The sequence below is a fragment of the Poromitra crassiceps genome (genome assembly GCF_964638095.1).
Source record: "Poromitra crassiceps genome assembly, chromosome: 7".
Lineage (NCBI taxonomy): Eukaryota > Metazoa > Chordata > Actinopteri > Beryciformes > Melamphaidae > Poromitra > Poromitra crassiceps.
Genome location: NC_139628.1, coordinates 48,301,731 through 48,325,292, shown reverse-complemented (window position 1 = coordinate 48,325,292; position 23,562 = coordinate 48,301,731). Strand labels below are relative to the sequence as shown.

Below are 23,562 nucleotides of genomic sequence, written 5' to 3'. Positions count from 1 at the left end.
ATATCCTGGGTTAGGCACATGGTCAGGGCATTTTTCAATGTCTTACAATATTGTGTTTGGACCTATTTCAAAGGTAACCTTCTTAGCTTTCATTTAAGGGCAATGTGACTTTTTTCTGACAAATATAGAGGTCACTTGAGCTCTTCAAACCGTCAATGACACACTCCCTCTCTCCCTCTCCCTCAGTCTCTCTCCCCTCCTCTCTCTCCCTCTCCCTCAGTCTCTCTCTCGTGTGTGTGTGTGTGTGTGTCACTGATGACATCATCAGTGATGTCACAATGATGTCATTGATAGCATACTTCAGAAACAGAAACAAACAGAGCCCTAGCTCCCATTTATATAGGCCTACTGACTGATATACTAGCAGAATACCCATCCCTGTGTGACTGGCCATTTAGTCAGGCCTCGCTCACAGAGTAGCCTCAGCCAGGAAGGGTGACATCACAGATGACATCATCACTGTAGACAGAAAGATGACATCACTGATGACATCATATCATTAGGTAATCAGGGCAATCACCCAATTAAAAATTCTGGCTCAGTTTCAGCCCGATCGCACGAACGGCAGCTGTGGCCGGCCGAAATTCTGCTCACTACACACACACACACACACACACACACACACACACACACACACACACACACACACACACACACACACACACACCACACACTTCTCTTATTAAAATCCTGTTGAGATGCAGGTGAATGTGTTAGTTATTATGGCCTTAATTCTGCATATGTGCGCTGTGAGGGGGGGCTTCATGTGTCCAGGCCCAGGGCCCATCATGCCCACCATGTGTGTGTGTGATGTGTGATGTCACAGAAGTAATTTGCACAAGTCTACTTAGTTTTCTCAGAATCCCTCCTGTCCTGCCTGTCACTTCTCAGAAACGAGTCTAGAGAGCCATGTGTTCACACCACAAACAACTGCTGTTTGCTTCAAGAGGAAACCTGCCTATCTGCTGAGGGCCTAAACACCTCCACCCTTTTCACACCTAGAAACCCCCCACTTTGCACTCAACAAGAACAAGCTCAGAAGTTAACTGAAAATGCATGCTGACATAAGCATGATCACATCATTTTTAATAATCTATTCATATCCTAATTAATATTAGGTCAATAATAGATTAGTGTAATTGTGTTAATATTCCCATGAAATACTTAGGCCTATAGATTCCAATGTTATTTTCTTCTTTTTTTATCACATATTTTTTTATTAGATTTTAAATTGCAGAAACTTCCCTTCCCTCCCACCCACCCTCCCCTGAGCCATCATTACATACAAAAACAAATGGTACAAAGAAAGAAACAAAGAAAGAAAACACACACACAAAACAAACCAACAACCAAAATAAAATAAAATAAAGTCTGCAGCCTCAAATGTTATTTTCTAATGTTAGAAGTAACTGGTCAAGAAGAGCTCTGATAATAAGACTGCTGGTAGCTGGACTTATCTCTGTGTTATGAGGAGCAGAAGCGATTGTAGTTCCAGACCTCTAGGGGGCCTCAGCCCCTAATCAGAATGTGACATGCATACAGTGCATCGCAAAAGTGGTTGAACACCCACCCCCACACACACACGACCACCACCAGCCGCTACACGACTAATATAGCCAGTCCAGTAGTAAATATTGTTTAGAAAATGAAAATTTTAATGTGTGCTGGTAGAAGTATCCAACCCATTTCACTTTGGCGAACCTCAACTCAAATACACAATGGAGTCCACTGCAATGAATGTGCAAGGGCAAAACAAGCTGACCTGGCATTATAGCTACACTCACTGAGCACTTTACTGGAACCCCATACTAATACTGGGTATCAGCTTTCAGCTCGGTGTCAACCGGCTACCAAAGTGGCACCATTCTGTGTGAATTCTTGAGACTGTGTGAGATCAGCAGTTTCAGAAGGGTTGCCCGGAACAGTCTCAAGAATTCACACAGAATGGTGCAAAAACAACAACTTTGGTCAGCAGAAAAGTCTCTCAGAATGCAACACGTCAAACCTTAAGGCGGATGTCACTTTGGTAGCCTTTGACCGCGGCATGACATGGCAACAACCATGCCGTGCCGCGGTCAAAGTCGTTTATGGTGTGAGTTGCATACGTTAGTTTGTTCAGCCATAGTAACCACATGCAATGCCAGCATTGGTAAAATAGCTGTTGAATTCAACAATTTGATTAGAGTGAAATAAATGATAAACAATAAACACATGTTGCATGCAGGTGTAATTACACCTCAATTAGGTCAACAACAGACACGTTGGATGTTAAATCCGACAAACCGGAGCTCTGAAATGAAACCCACTACGTCTCTTTGCCCAGGTCAAAATGATCCCTTATTTTGACAAAATGTTCCATTATGTTTATGGGCAATTAGAGGGTTATTGTGCTTTTGGCTTTAATTGAGTGTACCTGTGCTGTAAATCCTGTGTTATTGAGACAGCGTCCAAAATTAGCACCAGCCACCAGCCAAATGCTGGTAAAATATGCAAGTGGCTGGTAGATTTGCATCACTCACCATCCCAAAAAACCCCACAATGGTAATCTATTGAGTGGCTGGTAAAAAAAAATACATTCACTAGCCATTTGACTGGTGGACAAATTTTTTTTTTTTGGAGCCTGTATTGAGATCCAGGTGAATTTATTTCTTGTTATTGTGCTGTTGGCTTTTGAGTGTCCAGGTGGCTGTGCTGTAAATCCTGTTGAGAGTCAGGTGAATGTGTCTTAGTTATTCTGGCGTTAATTTTGCATAGCGGTATGTGCGCTGTGAGGGGGGGCCCTTTATGTGACCATGCCCAGGGGCCCATCATGTCGTAATCCGCCTATGGGCATAAGATGTTGGGAGAAGTACATTCCTCTATACCGGTGGAGAGGAGTGGAACAAGATCTATGAGCATCCTTATGGTTGACCATGGTGTTTGTTATGGCCAATCCATGTCTAAAGCACAGAAGTCCAATAACAGAACACTCAGGTTCAGGGAAGCCATGCCAATCACGCCCCTCCGAGCGCTGTGACTGTGAGCATTCCAGTTTTTGTGTTTCGTCTCTCTGATGTTCCTTGATGCCACAGGGCTAAAAGAAAGGATACAATTTAGGCGAAAATTGTGGGAAAATGTGTGTCATTGATGGTTTGAAGAGCTCAAGTCACCTCTATATTTGTGAAAACTTCAAAAAGAAGTTGTATTCTCTCCTGTTATCTCCCCATCTACAATCTAGTATACTAGTTCATGTACACTCTTCTGAATGCTATCTTAACTTAACTAAAGACGGCACGGTGGCTCAGTGGTTAACACTGTTGCCTCACAGCAAGAAGGTCCCGGGTTCGAACCCCGGTCCGTCCCAGGTCCTTTCTGTATGGAGTTTGCATGTTCTCCCCGTGTCCGTGTGGGTTTTCTCCGGGTGCTCCGGTTTCCTCCCACCATCAAGAAAAACATGTATGTTAGGGTTAATACTCCTGTCAGTGCCCCTGACCAAGGCACTGGCAAAAGCACTGGAGTTGGTCCCCGGGCGCTGCACAGTGGCTGCCCACTGCTCCTAGTTCTAGGAAGGTTCCTAGTAGAGGATGGGTCAAATGCAGAGGATGAATTTCCCCAAGGGGATAAATAAAGGATAACTTAACTTAACTTAACTTAATCTAATATTTGCTATAAAATAATATATTGACAAACTGTTGATGACACTACACGAATAAACTTCCTTAAGTTGCATTGCAGAAGGAAGCGACAGTATGAAGAAATATAGAGATAAGATAAATGTGTGTGTTTGACCAAAGCTGAATAAAACATCTCTGTCATGATGACAATGCCGTTCCATAAGACAACAAGAGGAAGGAGGCACACAGGTGCAGTGCTCACTTACTGATAAGAGAAAACACAATGAGATCGTTCTCTGTTATCAAGACCAACTGTTCTGTCTTTGATGACAAAACAGGAATAAACTCCCTCGAGTTGCATTAAGTAAGCTATGAAGAAATATAGAGATAAGGAGAGATAAATGACGTGCAATGTTTGATCAACGAAGGAGAATCTTACTATCTTGGAAATCACCTGGTCCCCCATCAGCAGCGTCATGGTTAGAGGACATGATCGAGTTTCCTTAAACCAGAAAAAATGTAGTTCTCACTAAAAGGTGCTGTTGGAAACTGTACTGATCGATGGGAACCCTTTCTTTCATAGGCCTATAAACAGCCTTCAGAGGCTTCCAGCTGAGCAGCAGGTGTAACTCACCGGCGTCGTTCCATTTGACAACCATTGTTGGGCACATTCCTCAGGAAGTGTAATAAGTTACTCATTACTTATTACTCATTTAAAAAGTAATACAATTACTTTACTTATTACTTGGTATCAAAAGTAATTAGTTACGTCACTCGTTACTTTACTATATTACTTTTGCTACCCATCCTTCCGAACAAGTGACACACAGCCTGTTCATCCAACTCCTTTAGAACTGAGTCCACTTTATTTGAACAATAATTAACTGAACAGGAGTCAACAATCAGACAAACTGCATACTTTGGATTTATTTGCCTATCTAGGACAAAAAACTAATCGCGTTCTGGCAACGCAGAAGTCTCACAACAATCATTTATACCACAGCTGATTACAACCCTGAACGGTAAGGTCAAACCTTAATATTTTAGTTAGTTTAACTCAGCCTATAGCAGGTCTAGCCAGTACACTATTTTATTTATTTCTTATTCACATACTGTTGTGATCAGCTGCTGCTATAGTGTTTTGATAGAGCACTGTGTTTTGATTTGATTTTCTGTGCTGTTGATGTTATATGTTGTCCCTTGTGTTGTGCCCGTTTTCCTGTACAACCGCCAACGGTGATGATTCTTTCAGAAAAAAAAATTATTTCCCCATGCGGGACAATAAAGTAGGCTACAGTACCTACGACTACTACATTATCGCATAGCCAGACCCTCCTATCTCCACACTTCGTTTTAGTGCTGTCTGCTGTGCCAGCGCTGCAGAAATTAATGCAGTAACTTGAAGTCACTTGGATTAGTAACTGTAATATTACTACTGTTTTGGAAATTGTAACCCCTTACACTACTCGTTACTGGGGAAAGTAATATATTAGAGTAGTAATAGTACTGAGTAATATATTACTGCCCAACACTGTTGACAACAACAGGCACAGCTCACTGACTGTCTCTCACACTCACACTCACACTCACACTCACACTCACACTCACACTCACACGCACACACACGCACGCACGCACGCACGCACACGCACACGCACACACACACACACACACACACACACACACACACACACACACACACACACACACACACACACACACACACACAGGAGGCAGGAGGGTGCTTTTTACTCAAAGTGCACTCATGTAGGCTATTATGTCCATGTGCTTTCATGCGTGGTTATTTATCTCTCGGCATCTCCCACACTACGCTTGGGTTTCGAACTCCTCCCTTTTTTTGAGGTCTCAAGGTTGGCAAGTATGAACAGTATTAGGGAGGGACATGATATATAATATATAAAAGACGGCAAACGAAGTGAGAATATTAATCCGAAAAGAGGCTCTGGACCTGCACCGAAAGCAAGGAGGTAGGTGCTACACACGACACGATACATAGGTCAATCATGGAGGTAGGTGATACACACAACACGATATAGATCCAACATGTGGGATTCATATGACAGGAGGATTCAGTATGTGAGATTCTCTGATATTTTGGTTGAGATCAAATTGAAAAGTCAGAAAGTCCGGACCAAATGAGGCAGGTGTGAAAGCCCCCTAAATCCAATGCGAGATTATTACCGGTACTTACTGACGGGGGTCTGTAACACCCTCTCACAGTGAGGGGTCTGTAACACGTTCTCACAGTGAGGGGTCTGTAACACCCTCTCACAGTGAGGGGTCTGTAACACCCTCTCACAGTGAGGGGTCTGTAACACCCTCTCACAGTGACAGTGAGGGGTCTGTAACACTCTCTCACAGTGAGATATGTGTATACTCCAGCTTCAGGTCTAGAAGTTCAAGCTGCTTACTGATTGACGCAGATGTTACAAGGCTGGCATGACATTGATCTTTTATACATATGTCCCTTAGGGGCTTCTGTAGCCCAGTAGCTGTGATGTGCTTTATTTACACAGTGTAGTAGTTAGGAAAATCATGTTTAGCTTTAAAGCTTCAACAATATTTATACTTGTCATATTCATTCAAATATAGCTATGTACAGTATATTTCTCCAGGGGTTCACATCTATTCATGTCTGAAAGCCAAAAAAGTGTCCTATTGAGAAAGTGACAATGTACTTCCATGTAACTGCCATCATGCCTTTTTGGCCACTATAAGAGCTGCATCTATAAATCTAATGTTTATTGTGGAACTGACATCTCCTGGTCTCCATCCTTTCTTCCAGACGGACTTTCTGCTGAGTCATCATGGCTGCGTACGTACTGGAGGTGACTACAGGTTCCATGGCAGAGGCAGGGACATTTGACTACATATATGCCACTTTAGTTGGCACCTATGGACAGAGTCAGTGTACCCAGTTGGACGACTATTACGGTGTCAACTTTGCAAAAGGGAAGGTAAGTTGAAGTTGAAGTACATACTGAGCGCTGGTCATTGAGTATAGTATTGTAGTATTCACATTATGACTGGGACAATATTATAAACTATTTTTGTTGTGAGCGAGTGGGGGGATTTTTCTTGACATGTAATGGTTATTTTAATGTACATGTACATGTACTGTATATATGCACCATGTTTTATGGTTAAAGCTCAGTCTTGTACTGTGGTGGTTGATGCGTGGTCATTTTTCAAAAAGAACATGCAGTCAGTCAGTGACAGTCAACAGTCAAAGCCCAGTAAAAACAGCATAGTCCGTCCACGAAATTGCCATTTTTTGCGATTGCAATAATTCATGCAAATTCATACAAATTCTACAATATTTGAAGGGGCTTGCAATTTTTCAAAATTCACACGATTTCTCTGCAAAAACAGCAAAACAGATTCCTCAACTTGCCATCTTTGCCAGTTCCCACAATTTTGCCACAAAAAACACATGAAACTTGGCTAATTGCATTTTGGGAAAACCATTAGGTAGTAGTAGTTCGAAGAAGGGGGGGAATCACAATTTCTTTCCTCATCTCGCAGTTTTTGCGAGTTCCTGCAACTTTACTTTCAAAAAAGAAAAAAGAAAAGTAAAACTAGTTGCATTGCAATTTTTGCATTGCAGTTTTGATGGTAAATCACAAAGGGACTGAGCATCTGTCACATCTACCCTCCTCATGGTCCACAGACAGGGACCTACACTCTGCAGACCTGTGCATCTCTGGGGCAGCTTCTGCTCCTGAAGCTGGAGAAAGATCCCGCCTATCTCCTCCAAGAAGACAGGTGGTACTGCTCCAGCGTGGCGGTGACAACTCCAGAGGGAGAACGCATCCTGTTCCCCTGCAACAGATGGGTGACCAGTGGTGAAATGGTCGAGCTGAGAGGAGGCAGAGGTTTGCTTCAAATCATTTTGGTTTCACACATTATGCATAAAATAATTAAGAATAAAGAAATAGCCACTCTACTCCAAACTCTTCTTGTTACTGTCATGGGTGCAGACTTTCATACAGATTCAAAAAAATATATATAGTTAGTTACAAAAGTGTATTGTACTGTACACAGCAGCAAGCTAAGAAACAAACCCTTTGTTACTTACTTACTTACTTGCGCCTATCGCTCCTGGAGGAGCATAGGCCGTCGACAACAGTTCGCCAGAGTCCTCTGTCCTGTGCTTTTCTTTCCAGCTGTTTCCATGTCAGTCCGCTCTGTGTGATGTCTGTATCCAAGTCCCTGCGCCAGGTGTTCTTGGGCCGGCCTCTCTTCCTTTTGCCTTGGGGGTTAAACGGTCTCTGGTTGACAAAAGGGATTTCGACTCTGTGACTTCTTGACAGCTTTCATCAATGAGCGTCATGTTTTCTCTCATAGAGAGTCCTTCTTCTTCCAGGGCTGAGGTCTGTACTGTTGTCGTCGTTTCCGTAACTGGGTGAATTTCGCCATGCAGGGTTGTTGGCCCTGCGATGGCTAGTCAGCTGGTGGGAGTGCCACCTTACAGCCCGCTGACGGGCTGCGAACCCCCAAGGGGGTTCGAGCGGAACTGCTCATTTGTGCCATCCTGGTGCCAATAGCCCCCCGAGGGTTACAGGCTCTCCATTCACCGAGCCCGGGCTGGCACCAGGTAGGGTTAAGCTGTCACACCTCGACAAGGTTACACAGTTCCTTGTCCTAGTGGGGTGAGGCCCCTAGGACGGAGACAGTAAACCCTTTGTAGGATAGCTCAAAGATTGATATTATTTAATAGGGGGAATTATTAGAAATATCCCAAATATTCCTCCAGCAAATAATTGATAATAATTCAGTGAAAGCTATTAACAAGTATATATTCATGCAGCCATGCACTATTCTCAGCTGTCCTTGGGCTAACTTAGTCATTGAAATCCTAGTGAAATCACACAATTTACTCATTTTGCTGGGGACTCCCCTGGGACCCCCTGGCCCTGGGACCCCCTTGTGCCGTGGACAACATTCTAAACTTGAGCCTACATGAAAGCTATTTCATGCTTTACACATTTAGCGTGATGTGTGAGGTTGTTGTAACAACTTAACTGCTCCAGTGGAGCTGCTCAGTGACCAGCAGATCAGACTGTGGTTGTACTGGTCAGCTTCCAGGTATGAATGTGTGTGAATGTGAACAGGGCACTCGTGGAAAAGAGAGCATTGCTCTCCAGGCCCGGCGTTAGGGGGGGGCCTGACTGGGCCGGGCCCCCCCATTCCCCAAACTGGCCCCCCCATTAAAAAAATAAAAATAATTGGCTAAAAACGTTTTTCCGTTTTTCTGTTTTAAAGTTTAAAACGGAATCTGGCTGTCATTAGGCATTGATTAACTGAATGCTATTGCTAACTGTTACTTTGAACATCCATTTGCAATGATTCTGGCTGGATATTAACTATTGTAAATTTGTCACAATGAATGCAATTTGTGCACAATGTGAAAATACATTTAATATTAATTGTTTAGGCCTAATTATTTGTAAAGTCACAACACATTAGAGATGTGTGTAGTTCTTCATAGATTTAGCCTCTTCATTTTGCTCTCAAATGCACCAGGTTGACGAATTTTACTTTAAAATGTACAAAATCTTCTTCCGGGGGAGAATCCCCCCGGATCCCCCTTGGGTAGCTTGGCCCCCCCAAGCTAGGGGCAGGCCCCCTCTGTAACTTGGGTCTGGAGCCGGACCTGTTGCTCTCAGTGAGATTCCCCATGTATAAATAATCATCATCATCATCATCATCATCATCATCATCATCATCATCATCATCATCATCATCATCACCAGTATATAAATGGGAGCTTGGGCTCTGTCTGTCTGTCTGTCTGTTTCTATGTTTCTCTGTCCCACTGTGATTTCATAAATCCCATGGTGACATCATCAGTGATGTCATAAATCCCAGTGATGTCATAAATCCTGCTGTCACATCATCAGTGATGTCATAAATCCCTCATAAATGCAATCTCTCCGGTGAGGGGGGTGCGTATTCATCATGGCAGGGGGTCTCCGTTGCCTCAGTTGACTGTTATTGTCGTCCTCTTCTTGGAACAAAGAGGCTGGCCTCCTACGCTGGCCTCAACTCATTCATGGCCAAAGACGTCTTTAACGTGTTATCAGGAATGTGCCTCCCAGCCAAAGACGTGTTTGACGTGTTTTTGTTTTTATTAGTGCAGCTCGTAGTTCAAAGACTTCCCCAGCCTGTGACATGGTATCAGGTCCCTGGCCTCAAAGACAAAGCCGACAACACGTGAACAAACAACTACCGCAGCTGTTGTTTTGAAATGGAGCAGGAGGAAAAACAGAAAACGGAGAAACGCTGCCTGTTCCAGAGAGGAGAAACGCCATTGAAACGCCCCTCGGCGCGCTGCACGAGCTGGTCGCCTTGCTGCAGGGCAGAACGAACATGGATGAGTTGTTCGCGGTAGTCAAACCCGTGACCAACATGATCGATCCTGGTCCCGGACCCCGTTCCTGTGTGCCAGCCCGAAAGAGACGAGACGGAGTCACACGCAGCGGGTCGGTCATGGAGGGGCGAAGCAGAAGGAGTCCAGGCAGTGAGAGGGAATGATAAATCCAACGGGAGAAAGTAATCCAGAGATGTGTTGATCAGCGGAGGAATGAGGAAATGATCGATCAGTTTGATGGGTAATCCAGAGGGTGGTGAGGACGTGTTGAATAGCCGAGGGGAAAACGGGAACGATCAAACAGCAGGGAGGATAGGACAGGGAGACATGGACGAGGACGGGTGGACCAGAACAAAACAAAATAAACACACGAACAGCTAACAATAACGAAAAGTAAGGACGCGGGCAGAAGCGGCAGTCACAGCAGCAGACGCCAGCAGTACTCCGACCCGGAAACAACGTAACGAAGATAAAAGGGGGATCGTGTGTGTGTGTGTGTGTGTGTGTGTGTGTGTGTGTCTGTCTGTCTGTCTGTCTGTCTGTGTGTCTGTGTGTCTGTCTGCACACTCACTCACACTGAGTAAACTGTATTGTCGAATGTAAAAAAAGCACTTCATGTATATATATATATATATATATATATATATATATTTTTGTCATTTGTGTCATAACGAATAATATTTACATGTCTGATGTCAATACAGTTCAAAATAAAAGAATTGAGAGCGAGTTCTGCCTGAGATTGTGTCCTTTACAAAAATGGCCTTTTCTCCTGTTTCTCTTTTCAGAGAGACCTTTTTGGTGAAAACAGGGTGTATATAAATGGCTATAAGTAGAGTACAGAACATGCTAAAAGCTCACTTTTTTTTCCTGGTGAACCCAGAGACGTACATCTTCATTTTGAGGTATTGCAAATCACTTTGGTGCTAATAGATAATTTACTGTGGGTCTTGAAAGATGACCAACAATTATGAAAATCTTTGGCCTGAGCTAAATATTGGCAGTCCTAAACTGGCCATGAATGAGTTAATGCTGAAACACATTTGTTTCTTAGCTTGCTGCTGTGCTGTGCGTACAGTCAACCTACTGTATCTCATTCATTTGCATAAGCTATCAGATTTGAGAAGATGTAAAAAAAAAAATCCTGAGCGGTGAGATTTTAATGTATGATTTTTATATGATCTATTTTTGTCCCCGCAATGTTCTCAGCCCTGAAGGTGTTTGAGGAGGAGCATCCCTCTCTGATTGAACACCGGAAATTGGAGCTTGCGATTGCAAAGCGCTTGTACACGTAAGCTTCTAAAGTACATCACTTCATGAGATGATGTGCTGATCCTACATACTCAGGAGTCTATTAAAAGATACAGAACTTCATGAGATGATGTGCTGATGCAACAGACAAAAGACAAAACTTGACATGTTGCTATTTCTCCTTTGTTTTTAGATGGAAGGTGTATGCTCCCGGGGTGCCACACATGAACAATTTCAAAGATGGCAGTGGGCTCCCAGATGAACTGCAATTCTCCCTGTCAAAACAAATGGAAATGGGTTACATCAAAAAAACCACGTAAGTCTACTGTAGATAATTTCTTGTCCACACACATGGGTATTTTTGAAAACAGAACTTTTTCTATGTGTTTTGACCTTCAGTCCACATGCAAACTAGCCGGTCACGTGAACTCACATTTCATTTCGTTCTGCGGGTTCTGGCCTCAAACCCTGGGAGGGCTTTAGCAGAAACTGCAAAGTGGACGAGCCAATCAGCGACTGCGCTCAGTACCGTGTGATTGACAGCGCAAGTTGGCCAATCAGAGACGGACTGACGTAGTTGACGATACAGGCCGACGATGTAGCAAACATGGTGACTTCCGAAGTAAAGTTAACGTTAGCATAAACACAGCCATAAGTAAAGTTATTGCAGAAATAGACTCAATAACAACAATTAAACAAGAGCAAGAGTATGCACTTGCGGAGTTTCTCGGCGGAAAAGACGTTTTCGCTATTCTTCCGACTGGATTTGGCAAAAACCATTTACGGCAGATTCAGCCATAACGCTACTTCGCTAGCTTGCTAATGTTGCTACATGCTAAAGTGGCTGGCTCTGCACTGAACAGCGCACTGCGATGATGTCACTTGTTCTGTTACGCTGATTGGCTGAAGGTCAACGAAACTACTCCCACCCATGCTCCCGCCCCTGCAAGCACTGGGTGAAAGCTTCAGGCCAGACGCAGACGCCAGACGGTCGCGCAGAACAAAATGAAATGTGAGTTCACGTGACCGGCTGGTTTACCAGGCTACACGCAAACACCATTTTAGGACAGTGAAAACAGAGCTTTTGGAAAACTCTGCTCAAGGTGGATATTTTTCAAACTCTGTTTTCCTGTATTGGTGTGGACAGCTGAAACAGAGCTTTTGGAATCATTACCTCAACCTGTGCATGGCGATTGATGTTTTGTTTGTATTGGGCATGTGTCAGGAACCTATGAGCCTACATGTAGTTAGTACTGTTAGCTTTAATTACATGAAGTTTATAAGTTAGCCTTGCTGTATTTAAATGACTTTACTCTTCTGCTTGAAATCCATGATCCGGGTCGCTTTTGAAAAAAGAGTAGCAGAAACTAAATGGAGCACTCAGTTTGTTGCCAGGCAACCAAAGCATGCAGCGCTGACTTGCCCTCTTGTGAGAAGGTCTGATCCGCTCAAGTTGAACTATTTTACACTCTTTGCGGGTGACTGTGGTGGTGAGTGTGGAATCTGCACCCTGCCATAGGAAATAAATCATAGTGTACCATTTTAATCGTTGTGTTCTCGTGTGGACAGAGATTTTTTTTTTTACGGAGGAAAAACCCTGGGTACGTCTAGACAGAGGCGTCATGCCCATTGAATCTGAGGGGGCAAGAGCTGTGTGAGTGTTATGGTAGTGAACTGACTATCACAGGTTATACTGTAGTTAGCAAAACACTAAATTCAATTTGATGTTTGAAGCATTGTGGATATAGTCTTTTTATGTGGATAACATTTTGGGTGGAGCGAGATTTAGCTATATTTCAAGAAAAGTGGCAGCAGTGTAGAAGCTAGTGTAGAAGTGAGTGACTAAGCTAATAACCATAACAGCACAAATAATTGACAAAAATCCTTAAAATAAATATACAGTATTTACCCTAATGAGAAGAGGAGCAAACATTGATGGTTAAAACAGAATAATGACATCACAACAGTCTAATCTAATGTTGATTTAAAATGAGATATTCTTCTAAATTTGGCTTCAAATGGCCAACATTTTTAGAAAAAAGAAAAAGAAAATCAGCTGCCAAAACTTGTCGCCGCCACCGAATGTTGCCCCCTCAGAATTCTGTCTTGCATGACGCCCCTGCGTGTGGACTAGGCTTTAGATTAAATGATTTGACTGCTGCATGTTTCAGTAATTTTTACCCCCTCTTTCCAGCGCTGTTGCAAACAAGAACATGGGGCTGACTGGCTCAACTGAACCATGGGAAAGCTTCGAGGCCATAAAAGAGCGCTTCCTGCTCAACAGCTCACCTTTGGGAGGTAGAAGTTGCCCGTAGTTTTGCAGAACCCATTGCAACGTTCTCGTCCTCATGGTTTAATTACAGTTACAACTATATACTGTATGCTTACATGCATTTACAGCATGTATAACAATTAACTGTGTTCGGTGCTGTCTGTAGTAAGTCTAGTTTTAGTTTGATGTTGAAAAATATCCTAAAACGCTCTTAATGCTGTAGGATAAAACAAACTAATTTAGCTGAAGTTTTGCAAAATGATTAGTGTACTTTTGAGCTTTTGGTGTACTTTTCCAAAATATACTATAATACCACATAAAAACTGGCAACACGTGCATAGGCCTACAGTATCAAATATCTGAACACACACAGCAGTGAGAGAACATTCAAACTCCACTGAGAAAGGACCGGTGTCGAGATTTGAACCCAGGGTCTTCTTAGCATGAAACACGAGCTGCTGTTGAATCAGGAAGATTGCCAAAAAACTGCAGTTACAAGTTGTTGTTTTTTACCTTGTATGTTGGACATTTACCTTGGTTGAGTTAACTTATATCTTCATCACTTTAAGATGTGAGGAGAATGACTCTGTCCACTGCCACCTTGCAGAGTACATCACGGAGCATTGGAGAGAAGACGACTTTTATGGATACCAGTTTCTGAACGGAGTCAACCCCAATGTGATCCAGGCCTGCTCCAAGCTGCCCTCTAACTTCCCCGTCACAGAGGCCATGGTGAAGCCCTTCCTGCATGGCAGCTCTCTGAAGAGAGAACTGGGGGTATGGAAGAAGAAGAGTGCCTTAACCCATTGATACCTGTTGCAGCATTTGTGTGTGTATCCCTTTAAGACCGCGAACCGCGTTAACGCGGTTCACGGTCTTAAAGGGATACGCACACAAATGAGGGATATACACGCAAATCAGGTATCAATGGGTTTAAGAGGACATGAAACATTTGATCATGTGACTCTAGTTAATTTGTATTTCACCCCAGACAAGACAGGACACATTGCTTTCAAGTCTGAAATGTACCTGTAGATTTGCTAGAAAGTTGAACAACATTTCAGCTTTTCGCCAACTAGGGCGCTGCTTGATGATGTCACAGGGTTGACTGCACAGTCATGGCCGTAACTAGCTATGAGGACGGGGAGGTCCGGACCTCCCCTAATATTTCAGAGAATTTATTTTTTTATTTTTATTATTTTTATTATAAAACAATCTGCATGGAAAAGCATGAAAAACACGGGATCGCTTTTATTTTGAAATGAAAGGCAGGTCAGGCAGGAAGTCATCTGACGCCGCGTCCGCGGTAACTTGATTCCGAGAGAGCAGCAGCATGGTGGTGAATGATGACTGTCTGTCTGCCTGGCGAGATAATTGAAGGTGAGCGAGCTGCGAGACAGTGAGCGAGTGAACGACAGACAGTGAGTGACACTGACAGATTTTTTAGCAACAACCAAGAAAGTAAGTGTCTAGTCTGTCTCTTAAGTAATGTTACCTGTGTGACACGTTGGGATGCTACTGGCTAATCATGCATGATGCCAATTGCCAAGCTCCCGAAGTCAGGTATGCAGGTGGCTATATGCATGGTTTCAGTTACATGACCCAATAAGTAACAAAAAGAGGTGGTGTAAAGTTAAAAACAACATAATATATTTTATTTTATTTTTCAATCGTTCCTATCAGGAATAAATAAATGTCCCTCTGTATGTTTTTTTTATTATCGATGATGTGTTGTGTACGGCTTGGGTTGTGTACCTGTGTTTGTAGGTGTCATTTTGATATGAATTTGGCTAAAACAGTTTGTGTTTGTTAGTTACAATTATGTTGACAGGAGAGCTGAGCAGGTGGTGACATGAAAGAGAATATACTGAATAATGACATCACAACAGTATAATCCTAATGTTGATTTAAAATGATATATTACTCTAAATATGGCTAAAAAAGGGGGAAAAAAACCCTCAAATCCGCCTCCCCTTGTTGGACCTCCCCTATTTCGGAACCCTGGTTACGGCCCTGTGCACAGTATACAGTATTTTGAACGTTTTGATAACAACCATAATCCAAGTCAGAAACACAACAGCATATCCTGTGAGCCTGTTATTCCGTACTACTAACACTGTACTCTTGTACTCCACTGTACTGTACTGTACTGTACTGTACTGTAATACCTAGTGACATCATCTAGCTGGTGAAAAGGTGAATTTAAAAAAATCGTTTTAGCAAATCTAGGTCAATTTCAGACTTGAAAACCGTGTCTTGTCGTGTCTGAGGCAAATGAACTAGAGTCAAGCTGTCTAGCTGTTAAAAGTTAGATCATGTGGGGAAGTGATCACCTCCATTTGTCACATTTTCATGTCTTATGTTGCTGTTGAACGGTTCTTTGTCTCCCATACAGAAAGGCAATATCTTCCTCTGTGACTACAAGAGGATGGATGGGTTCACCAACCAGGTGTATGGAGGTCAGCTGACTAATGGTCTTTGTTTGTTGTACGTGAATCCAGACAACAATCTGATGCCAATCGCAATACAGGTATTTATTTGACTGATGCAGTGAATCAGTGGCTGTATTCATGCTGGATCCATTTTAAACGTTAAAGAATAGGAATAAAATATATTGGAAAATATACAAGCACTGAAATTAGGTCACACGGCCATATTTTCATGAACGAAGTATCATCGTCCATAATGTACAGTATGAACAAAAGAAAATCCTGTCTCTTTTTCAACGTTCCAGCTGCATCAACAACCCTCTGCGCAGAACCCCATTTTTCTGCCCAGTGACCCCGAGCACGACTGGCTGCTTGCCAAGATTTATCTGAAAAATGTGGATGTCATCTTACACGAGACTATTTACCACCTGATGAACACGCACTTTCTCTCAGAAGCCTGGGCCATTCCCACTATGCGCAACTTCCCTGTGATCCATCCGCTCTACAAGGTATAATGGCGTAATATAGCCTAGATATATTTCTTTGTGCCTTGGGATTTCAACGGCTACGTTTACACTATAGCCATCCCATAAATACATATTTGACATTTAGATTCTTCTCTTTGTTGTAGCTGCTGGTCCCATACTTCCGTCACACTCTCCAAATAAACACTATCGGGCGCCCACTACTCATGGGAGACACTGGAGTTTTATCTTCGGTATGAATCTTTTCCTCTGATTTTCTCAATAATATTCAGATCTCAATGTTGAATTATTAGATTGTGAAAATTCTGATTCTGTGTTTTAGTCGGTCAGCAAGAGATCCTGGCAAATCGAATGTTGTCTAATGCTAATTATTTGTGTAGAGTTCCATAGGAAAAGAGGACCTAGTGGAGCTGATGAGGAGGGCTATATCTGAAATGACCTACAGCTCCCTCTGTCTGCCAGAAGATATCGCTGCACGAGGACTGAAGTCCATCCCCAACTTTTACTACAGAGATGATGGAATGAAGGTGTGGGACATCATCAACAGGTTAGAATGGTTTGCCATTATTCTGGAGCCAGTATTGTCTCTGCATGGGTCCAATCCCTACAGATAATGTATACAAGACCAATTAAAAAGAAAGAAAAGAAAGGTGATTTAAAAAGTGATTTGTTTGGGAGATCTGACATCGTTTGTTACCAGCCGAGTCCTTGGAACAAACAGCAGAGCTCTCTGCCAGCAGACATCAAGTCCTTGAATGGGATAGTTCTGATTTTTGGAACCCTAGGCCTATTTGAGTCAGTCAGTGATGTCATTCACATTCATGCACAAATGACATCACTGGTCCACGACTTAACTCAAATCAACTCTCAATAACTGTCAAACTAAATGAATGTCTGCAAAACTGTTTACAGTTTTGGGATATGTGTGAGATCATGGGCAAAATAAATCGGCATTGTTTTTTGGTGAAGTTTCTCCTTTAGGGGTTTTAAAGCAATATTCAAATTAGATTTAACATGGGGTTTATATGACACTTGACCACCATGAAAACCAGAATATAAACTAGCCACCAGATCGGATACAGCTTGACGAGTTTGTAGCATTAAAGTGTTTGAATGAGACACGAAAATACCTTTTCTAGGGACTTTTTGCTAACTAGAAGACGGCAAGACTTAACACCCCACCTTATCTTAGTGTCATCTGCATAACAGTGAAAATTAATGCTTGCTTGATGAGAAAGGTATCCTTTCTCATCATACTAGGAGGCGCAGGGTTGTCAGCACACTACGACAACTTAGTTGGGTTTAGACACCTACAACAACTTATGTTTAGGTAACTAAAACAACTTGATTCAGTTTAGGCACCTAAAGCAACTTGGTTGGATTTAGGCATTCAGGGTAAAAATGCTGGGAAATCAAACAGCGCCCTCCTGTGTGAAAGGCAAGGAATAGCGTGCCCATGCCGCGGGACTTATCAAAGCAGTGAATTTTGACACGTTGGGAATGACAACAGGCTGGGGAAGCATATAAATGGGAATAATGGAGGGCCTCATATTGACCCTTGTGGAACACCATATTTCAGATAAGTTGTAGAAGAAGCAGTTTATTTATTTATTTATTTATCTATCTATATAACCTCTGACCACTGACACATAATATTGACATGTTTTCTTTCTCTCTCTCCAGCTATGTGAAGGCCATCGTGGTGCACTATTACCCCTCCGACTACGAGGTGCAGGTGGACTCTGAGCTCCAGGCATGGATCAAAGAGATAGACACACACTGCTTCATGGGGAACAAAAACTCAGGTAATGTAGTTCATGTTCCAGTATCATGTTGTAAACAGCTGGACTATCATGGTGTAATGGTAAACAGCAATGTATAAATGTCGATTGAACAAATGGTTACTCATGGGACCCCAACAGGCATCCCTTCAAGCTTTCAAACCGTGGAGGAAGTGATCAAGTTCATCACCATGGTGATCTTCAGAGTGACAGGCTATCATGCTGCAGTCAACAATGGGCAGGTGAGGCAATGAAGAGCTGACAGAATAATATAGAAATATTGTACACTTGAACATGTGCATGTTCTTCCTTTTAGTGGGATATCAGAGAAGCAAGAGCTACATTTAATATTTTCATGTTCAATTCCATAAAATATGTTTCAGTTAAACAGAAGCTCACAAGCCTAAAATTAATTGATCCTGAAACATACTGATACTGAAACATCTCTCCTAATTCTAGTATGAATACGCTGCCTGGACGCCTAACACCCCTCTCGTGATGCGCAAACCTCCACCAGCCAAAGGGACGTCTAGCATGAAGACCATTTTGGAGACGCTCCCTAATGTTGGAGACACGGCCAGCTTTATGGCAATGGGCGAACTGCTGACGAGCAGCTACACTGATAAGGTCAGTTTGACAGGCATGAATGATACACTTATCAATTTTGAAAGTCCAGTCAGTGTATTTTGTCATTTTTAAGATATTTCATATTCATATTCAGTCCTGCCCTGACCATGTTCATTAGCCACACTGTTCGCCACATAGTTTCTCTTTTGTGCTGAGGTTAAAAAAAATAAGCTGTTGCTAAATGTTAACTGGCTAGCTAGCTGTTAGCTACAACGCAATAAATCTGCTAAATTCATAAACGTCATCCACATCAGAACCATGTTGTCCTGTTGTCTTGTTCTATGTTGTATTATGTATCCTGTCATTTCCAGTGCTGTGTACTGTGTATTCTGCTGTTTGTTGCATGTACTGTACTTTTCATGTGTGCAAGCAAACCTGTGAAGCCAAAGACAACTTTCCACATTGTGGACAATTGAATTGAATTGAATTGAATTGAATTGAATTGAATTGAATTGAATTGAATTGAATTGAATTGACCCACTGCCTGATGCTGTAACCGCTTTGCTGGGCTCAAAACACCACTGAGTGACCAGAAATGTTCACTCAGCAGTTGGAGAACCTGCTGTCAGTGGTCATGGTTTCTGTTTCTAATTCTACTTCCTGGCAGGTTCTACTGGGACAAAATCCAGTTGTCCGCTTCGATGAGCCTGAACCCAAGAAGATGATGATGGACTTCGAAGCCAAGTTGCACCAGCTTAGCGCGGCCATTGCAAAGAGGAACTCAGGGCTTAAGTTGCCCTACATCTTCTTAGACCCTGCTACAATAGAGAACAGTACAGCCATTTAAATGGGCTTGAGGACACATGGTAAGCACAGTTTAATTTCTCTTAAACTTGTAGCTTGTCTTCCTGTAAGAGCAGACATTCATTTATTTCACTTTGAAAGCATTATGGATTTGAAAAACCATGTCATTGATCATTGAACCATATTTCAAAATAGCTGGGGGAAGGGGGGGGGGGGCTGATAGACATAATAGAAAACGGAAAACCCCATTGCTATACCGCTCCCACATACAGTAGTAATGCAATGTGTGTGTGTTTTTTTTAATATATATATTTTATTTTCAATTTTTTTAATAGAACAATAAACGAACAAGACAAACAGGCTCAGACACAGGAAAATTAAAATAAAATAAAATACATACATCAATGACGTTTGGCATTGTTAACGTGGTGCTACCAGCCACAAAAGGTGCTTATGTGCTTGTGAGGGATAGTATGCATATGACCCCACCAAAGGAGTCCACATGAAACAGACCGGGCTGCTGTCCATCACCCCCAACCTTAGTCACCGCTCACTAATCATTTTTAACCTTGTCAAAGTAGCCCAGAAACGGGTCCCAAATAGTTAAGAACTTTCTAAGAGTTGGTTCTCAGGAACCGGAGTCTCTCCATCTGTATAACAGAAACCATGTCCATCAGCCATACTTGAAAACAAGGTGAAGAGGAGGACTTCCATTCCTTCAGGATGAGTATTTTGGCGACAGTTGTCCCCAGTGTCAGAGATTGTTGCACAGCTGTAGGGAAGTTCAGAGAGGACTCCGAGCAGCCGAAGATGGAGAGTTCTGCCTCTGGCTGCAGGGTTATTTTCTAGGCCTTAGAGTACCAGTCAAATATTCTGGCCCAGAATCCTATCAGTGTAGGGCAGAACCAGAAGGCATGAGATAATGTGCCCTCTGACACATGACACCGGTCACACAGTGGTGAGACAGAAGGGAAGATCCTGTGTAGTTTCTGCTTGGAGTAGTATGCAATGTGGTTTCTAACCTGCACCATGTTTTCTAACAGAATTACCACCTGGTCTGGCTTGGGTCTGTGTGTTGCTGTTGCCACACAACAACAACAACAACAATCCCTGTCATGTCATGTGACCTCATATTTTTGTTTCATTGCAGTCCATGTGGAGAGAGATGTCTCCTGATTCACACAACATGAGGGAGAAGACACGCCCACTTCGATAAAGACAGCGACCAAGCAGCTCCTTTTGATCACTTTCCTACCATGTCCATGATTGGACCTGTCTGTTTCAATCAATCAATCAGCTTGTCTAGCAAAATCTAAACTTATTTGAAATGTCAAAATGTGCTTGGTTTTAATTAGTTCTTAAAATTGAGAAATTGAACTAATTTTCTTTCATGATCATGGTCAGCTTGCTTATCTGCTTTCAAAATGTGCTTGGTTTTCTTGAGTTAATAAAATTCAGAATTTCAACTGATTTACAGCCTAACAATAATATATCTTCATTCATAACAAGCGCAAACCTTTTAGGCCATGCGGGCCACTTTACCCTCACTCACCCCCCCCCCCCCCCCAACACCAACTCCCTACCACCTTCCTATCCCTATGCCCCCCCCCCTGCCCCACATTTTGAAAATTATGGCAAACACCTGATAATTGAAAATTATGCATTGGCGCAAGAGTGTACTCAAGTACTGACAATTGACAATTGTGCAGACAGGTCCAGCCGCGCGAAAGTTTGGAGATGGTCTCGCGCAGCATATCAGAGGCGTAGTGATACAGTTCCATAAAATAGTTCCAATTGAATGGAGGGTACCCAGCAAACATTTTCATGTATAACAGCATGGGTATGCAGCACGGACATCACTTTCCCACTGGAACACGCCCCCTCAATCGGGACTGGCAAAACCTAAAACCTATGGGCAAAACATTCACAACACCTAGGTGCAACACGGAGAGGCACAGGAAATCATTCCTGCCTGTGGCCATTGGTCTATTTAATGCCTCTCTTAAAAGAGCACCTCGGAGACGCTCAGCCAGCCGATAGGCTAACTGAAAAAAGTGCCTGGCTGAGCCACGTGTAACGTATAGGGCAAGCCGAATAATATAAGTTCAGTGTGCAATAAAGACAATTGGCACGCAGGGTATACTTACTCTACGTATTTTGCTTACTTAGACGTATTCCACTTATTTTGCTCCTATTGCATTTAATACTGTTTATTCCATGCTATGTTGTGTTCTTATTCTTCTATTCTGCTTATTTTTATCGCATTTACTACTGTTTATTTTATGCTATGTGTGTTATGTGAGCGAGCTACTGTAACTTGTCCCAATTTCCCCCCGGGGATCATTAAAGTCTTTCTGATTCTGATTCTGATTCTGATTCAGCAGGTTCTCTGTTGTTTGGAGCAGCAGGTGTCATTAATCTAGGCTGATTACTGCATTCAAAATCAGTCTTGCTGTCACTCAGTGGGCATGACCATGCAGTGACTTCTGCCTGTGACATCACGTGCATACCCTCTATATGGGAAAACCGGCCTCAGAAATGAGTCTGACCAGGCCACTGCTCTGACCTAGAGTTTAATTAAAGCCTCTGTTACAGTAGAAAACATAACATAGCTTGAAAGTAATAATAATAATAATAATAATAATGACAACAACAATAATAATAATAATGATAATAATAATAATAATAATAATAATAACAATAATAATAATAATAATAATAATAATAATAATAATAATAATAATAATAATACATTCATGTGTAATGTTATTTTAAAGGACTATGCTTGATATAGAATTGCATTAGCCTCTTGTATTGTGTTATATTAGCCTGTTACCCTGTAAGGTGTTTTGTTGGGCATGGTTAAAACTTTTTTCTTGTGTGTTGTGTTATTTGTTCCTTATGTTATAACTTGGCCCTGTTACCATTTATTTTATCTGGCAAGCTGTCAATGGAGGCCAGAAGACAATACAAAATATAAAAAAGAAGGCATATAACCCACCCATATAACCCATAGGGGATGGGTGATGGGCCAGATTGTTTCCCAAACTTCAAGGTCCCCTAAACTAGACCACAGACCCTCAATTTTGTGCCAGGGTCCCCCATCCAATACAACTTTTGCTTTTAGATGTTTTCCTCATGGTTGCCATGGCGACCATTTTACTTTCCACCATAACCTAATTATTTTTGCATCACATCTCCTGAACCAAACATGATGACAGAAAAGGTGATGTCTACCCCTTACTGTATGTTTTCATGGTATGATCCAGTGTAGGAAATTAGCCAGGGGCAAGGCCAAATATGCTCTAATAAATCTCAGAATGCACCAAAAAAACATGATGGGCAAAAATTGTCCCCAAGATTTTGATAGGCCTGATTATATTCTCATTACATTAATTACATTTTCATTTGCTTCTCTAACACACACTAACACAATTAACTTTTGTAAAATACCCCAAAAAGGGACCTGGGCTTGGCCTGGACACGCAAGTTAAAATTAAATCCATGCCATGGACCAGCAGGGTACAGAGGAGGTCATTTCCATTGTGGAGCACTTCACAATCTCCTCCACCAGCATGAACATGCTGGTCAACTAGCTTCATCAGCATGATCATGCTGGTCCACCAGCTTCACAAGCACAACCATGCTGGTCCACCAGCAATCCCCAGCACAACCATGCTGGTCCATCAACTTCACCAGCAAAGCCATGCTGGTCCACCAGCGTCACCATGCTGGTCCAGCAACTTAATCAGCATGCTGGTCCACCAGCAATCCCCAGCACAACCATGTTGGTCCACCAGCTTCACCATGCTGGTCCAGCAACTTCACCAGCACAACCATGTTGGTCCACCAGCTTCACCATGCTGGTCCAGCAACTTCACCAGCACAACCATGCTGGTCCATCAGCTTCACCAGCAAAGCCATGCTGGTCCACCAGCTTCATCAGCATGATCATGCTGGTCCACCAGCTTCACCAGCTTCACCAT

The 23,562-nt window shown here is 42.5% G+C and overlaps 1 protein-coding gene across 1 annotated transcript; it reads left to right on the top strand.

The window, feature by feature from the left end:
* The first annotated feature begins 5,536 nt into the window (after nt 1-5,536).
* Nucleotides 5,537-21,908, top strand: LOC310780091 (hydroperoxide isomerase ALOXE3-like). The gene is made up of 16 exons (XM_083640641.1): nt 5,537-5,581; nt 6,400-6,571; nt 7,285-7,489; nt 11,197-11,278; nt 11,432-11,554; nt 13,433-13,536; nt 14,118-14,287; nt 15,906-16,040; nt 16,245-16,448; nt 16,571-16,657; nt 16,805-16,971; nt 18,108-18,229; nt 18,347-18,447; nt 18,665-18,832; nt 19,440-19,638; nt 20,727-21,908. Exons 2-15 carry the CDS (start codon nt 6,422-6,424, stop codon nt 19,617-19,619), a joined length of 1,998 nt encoding a protein of 665 aa, XP_083496767.1. The 5' UTR covers nt 5,537-5,581; nt 6,400-6,421; the 3' UTR covers nt 19,620-19,638; nt 20,727-21,908.
* The last annotated feature ends 1,654 nt before the right edge of the window (nt 21,909-23,562 follow it).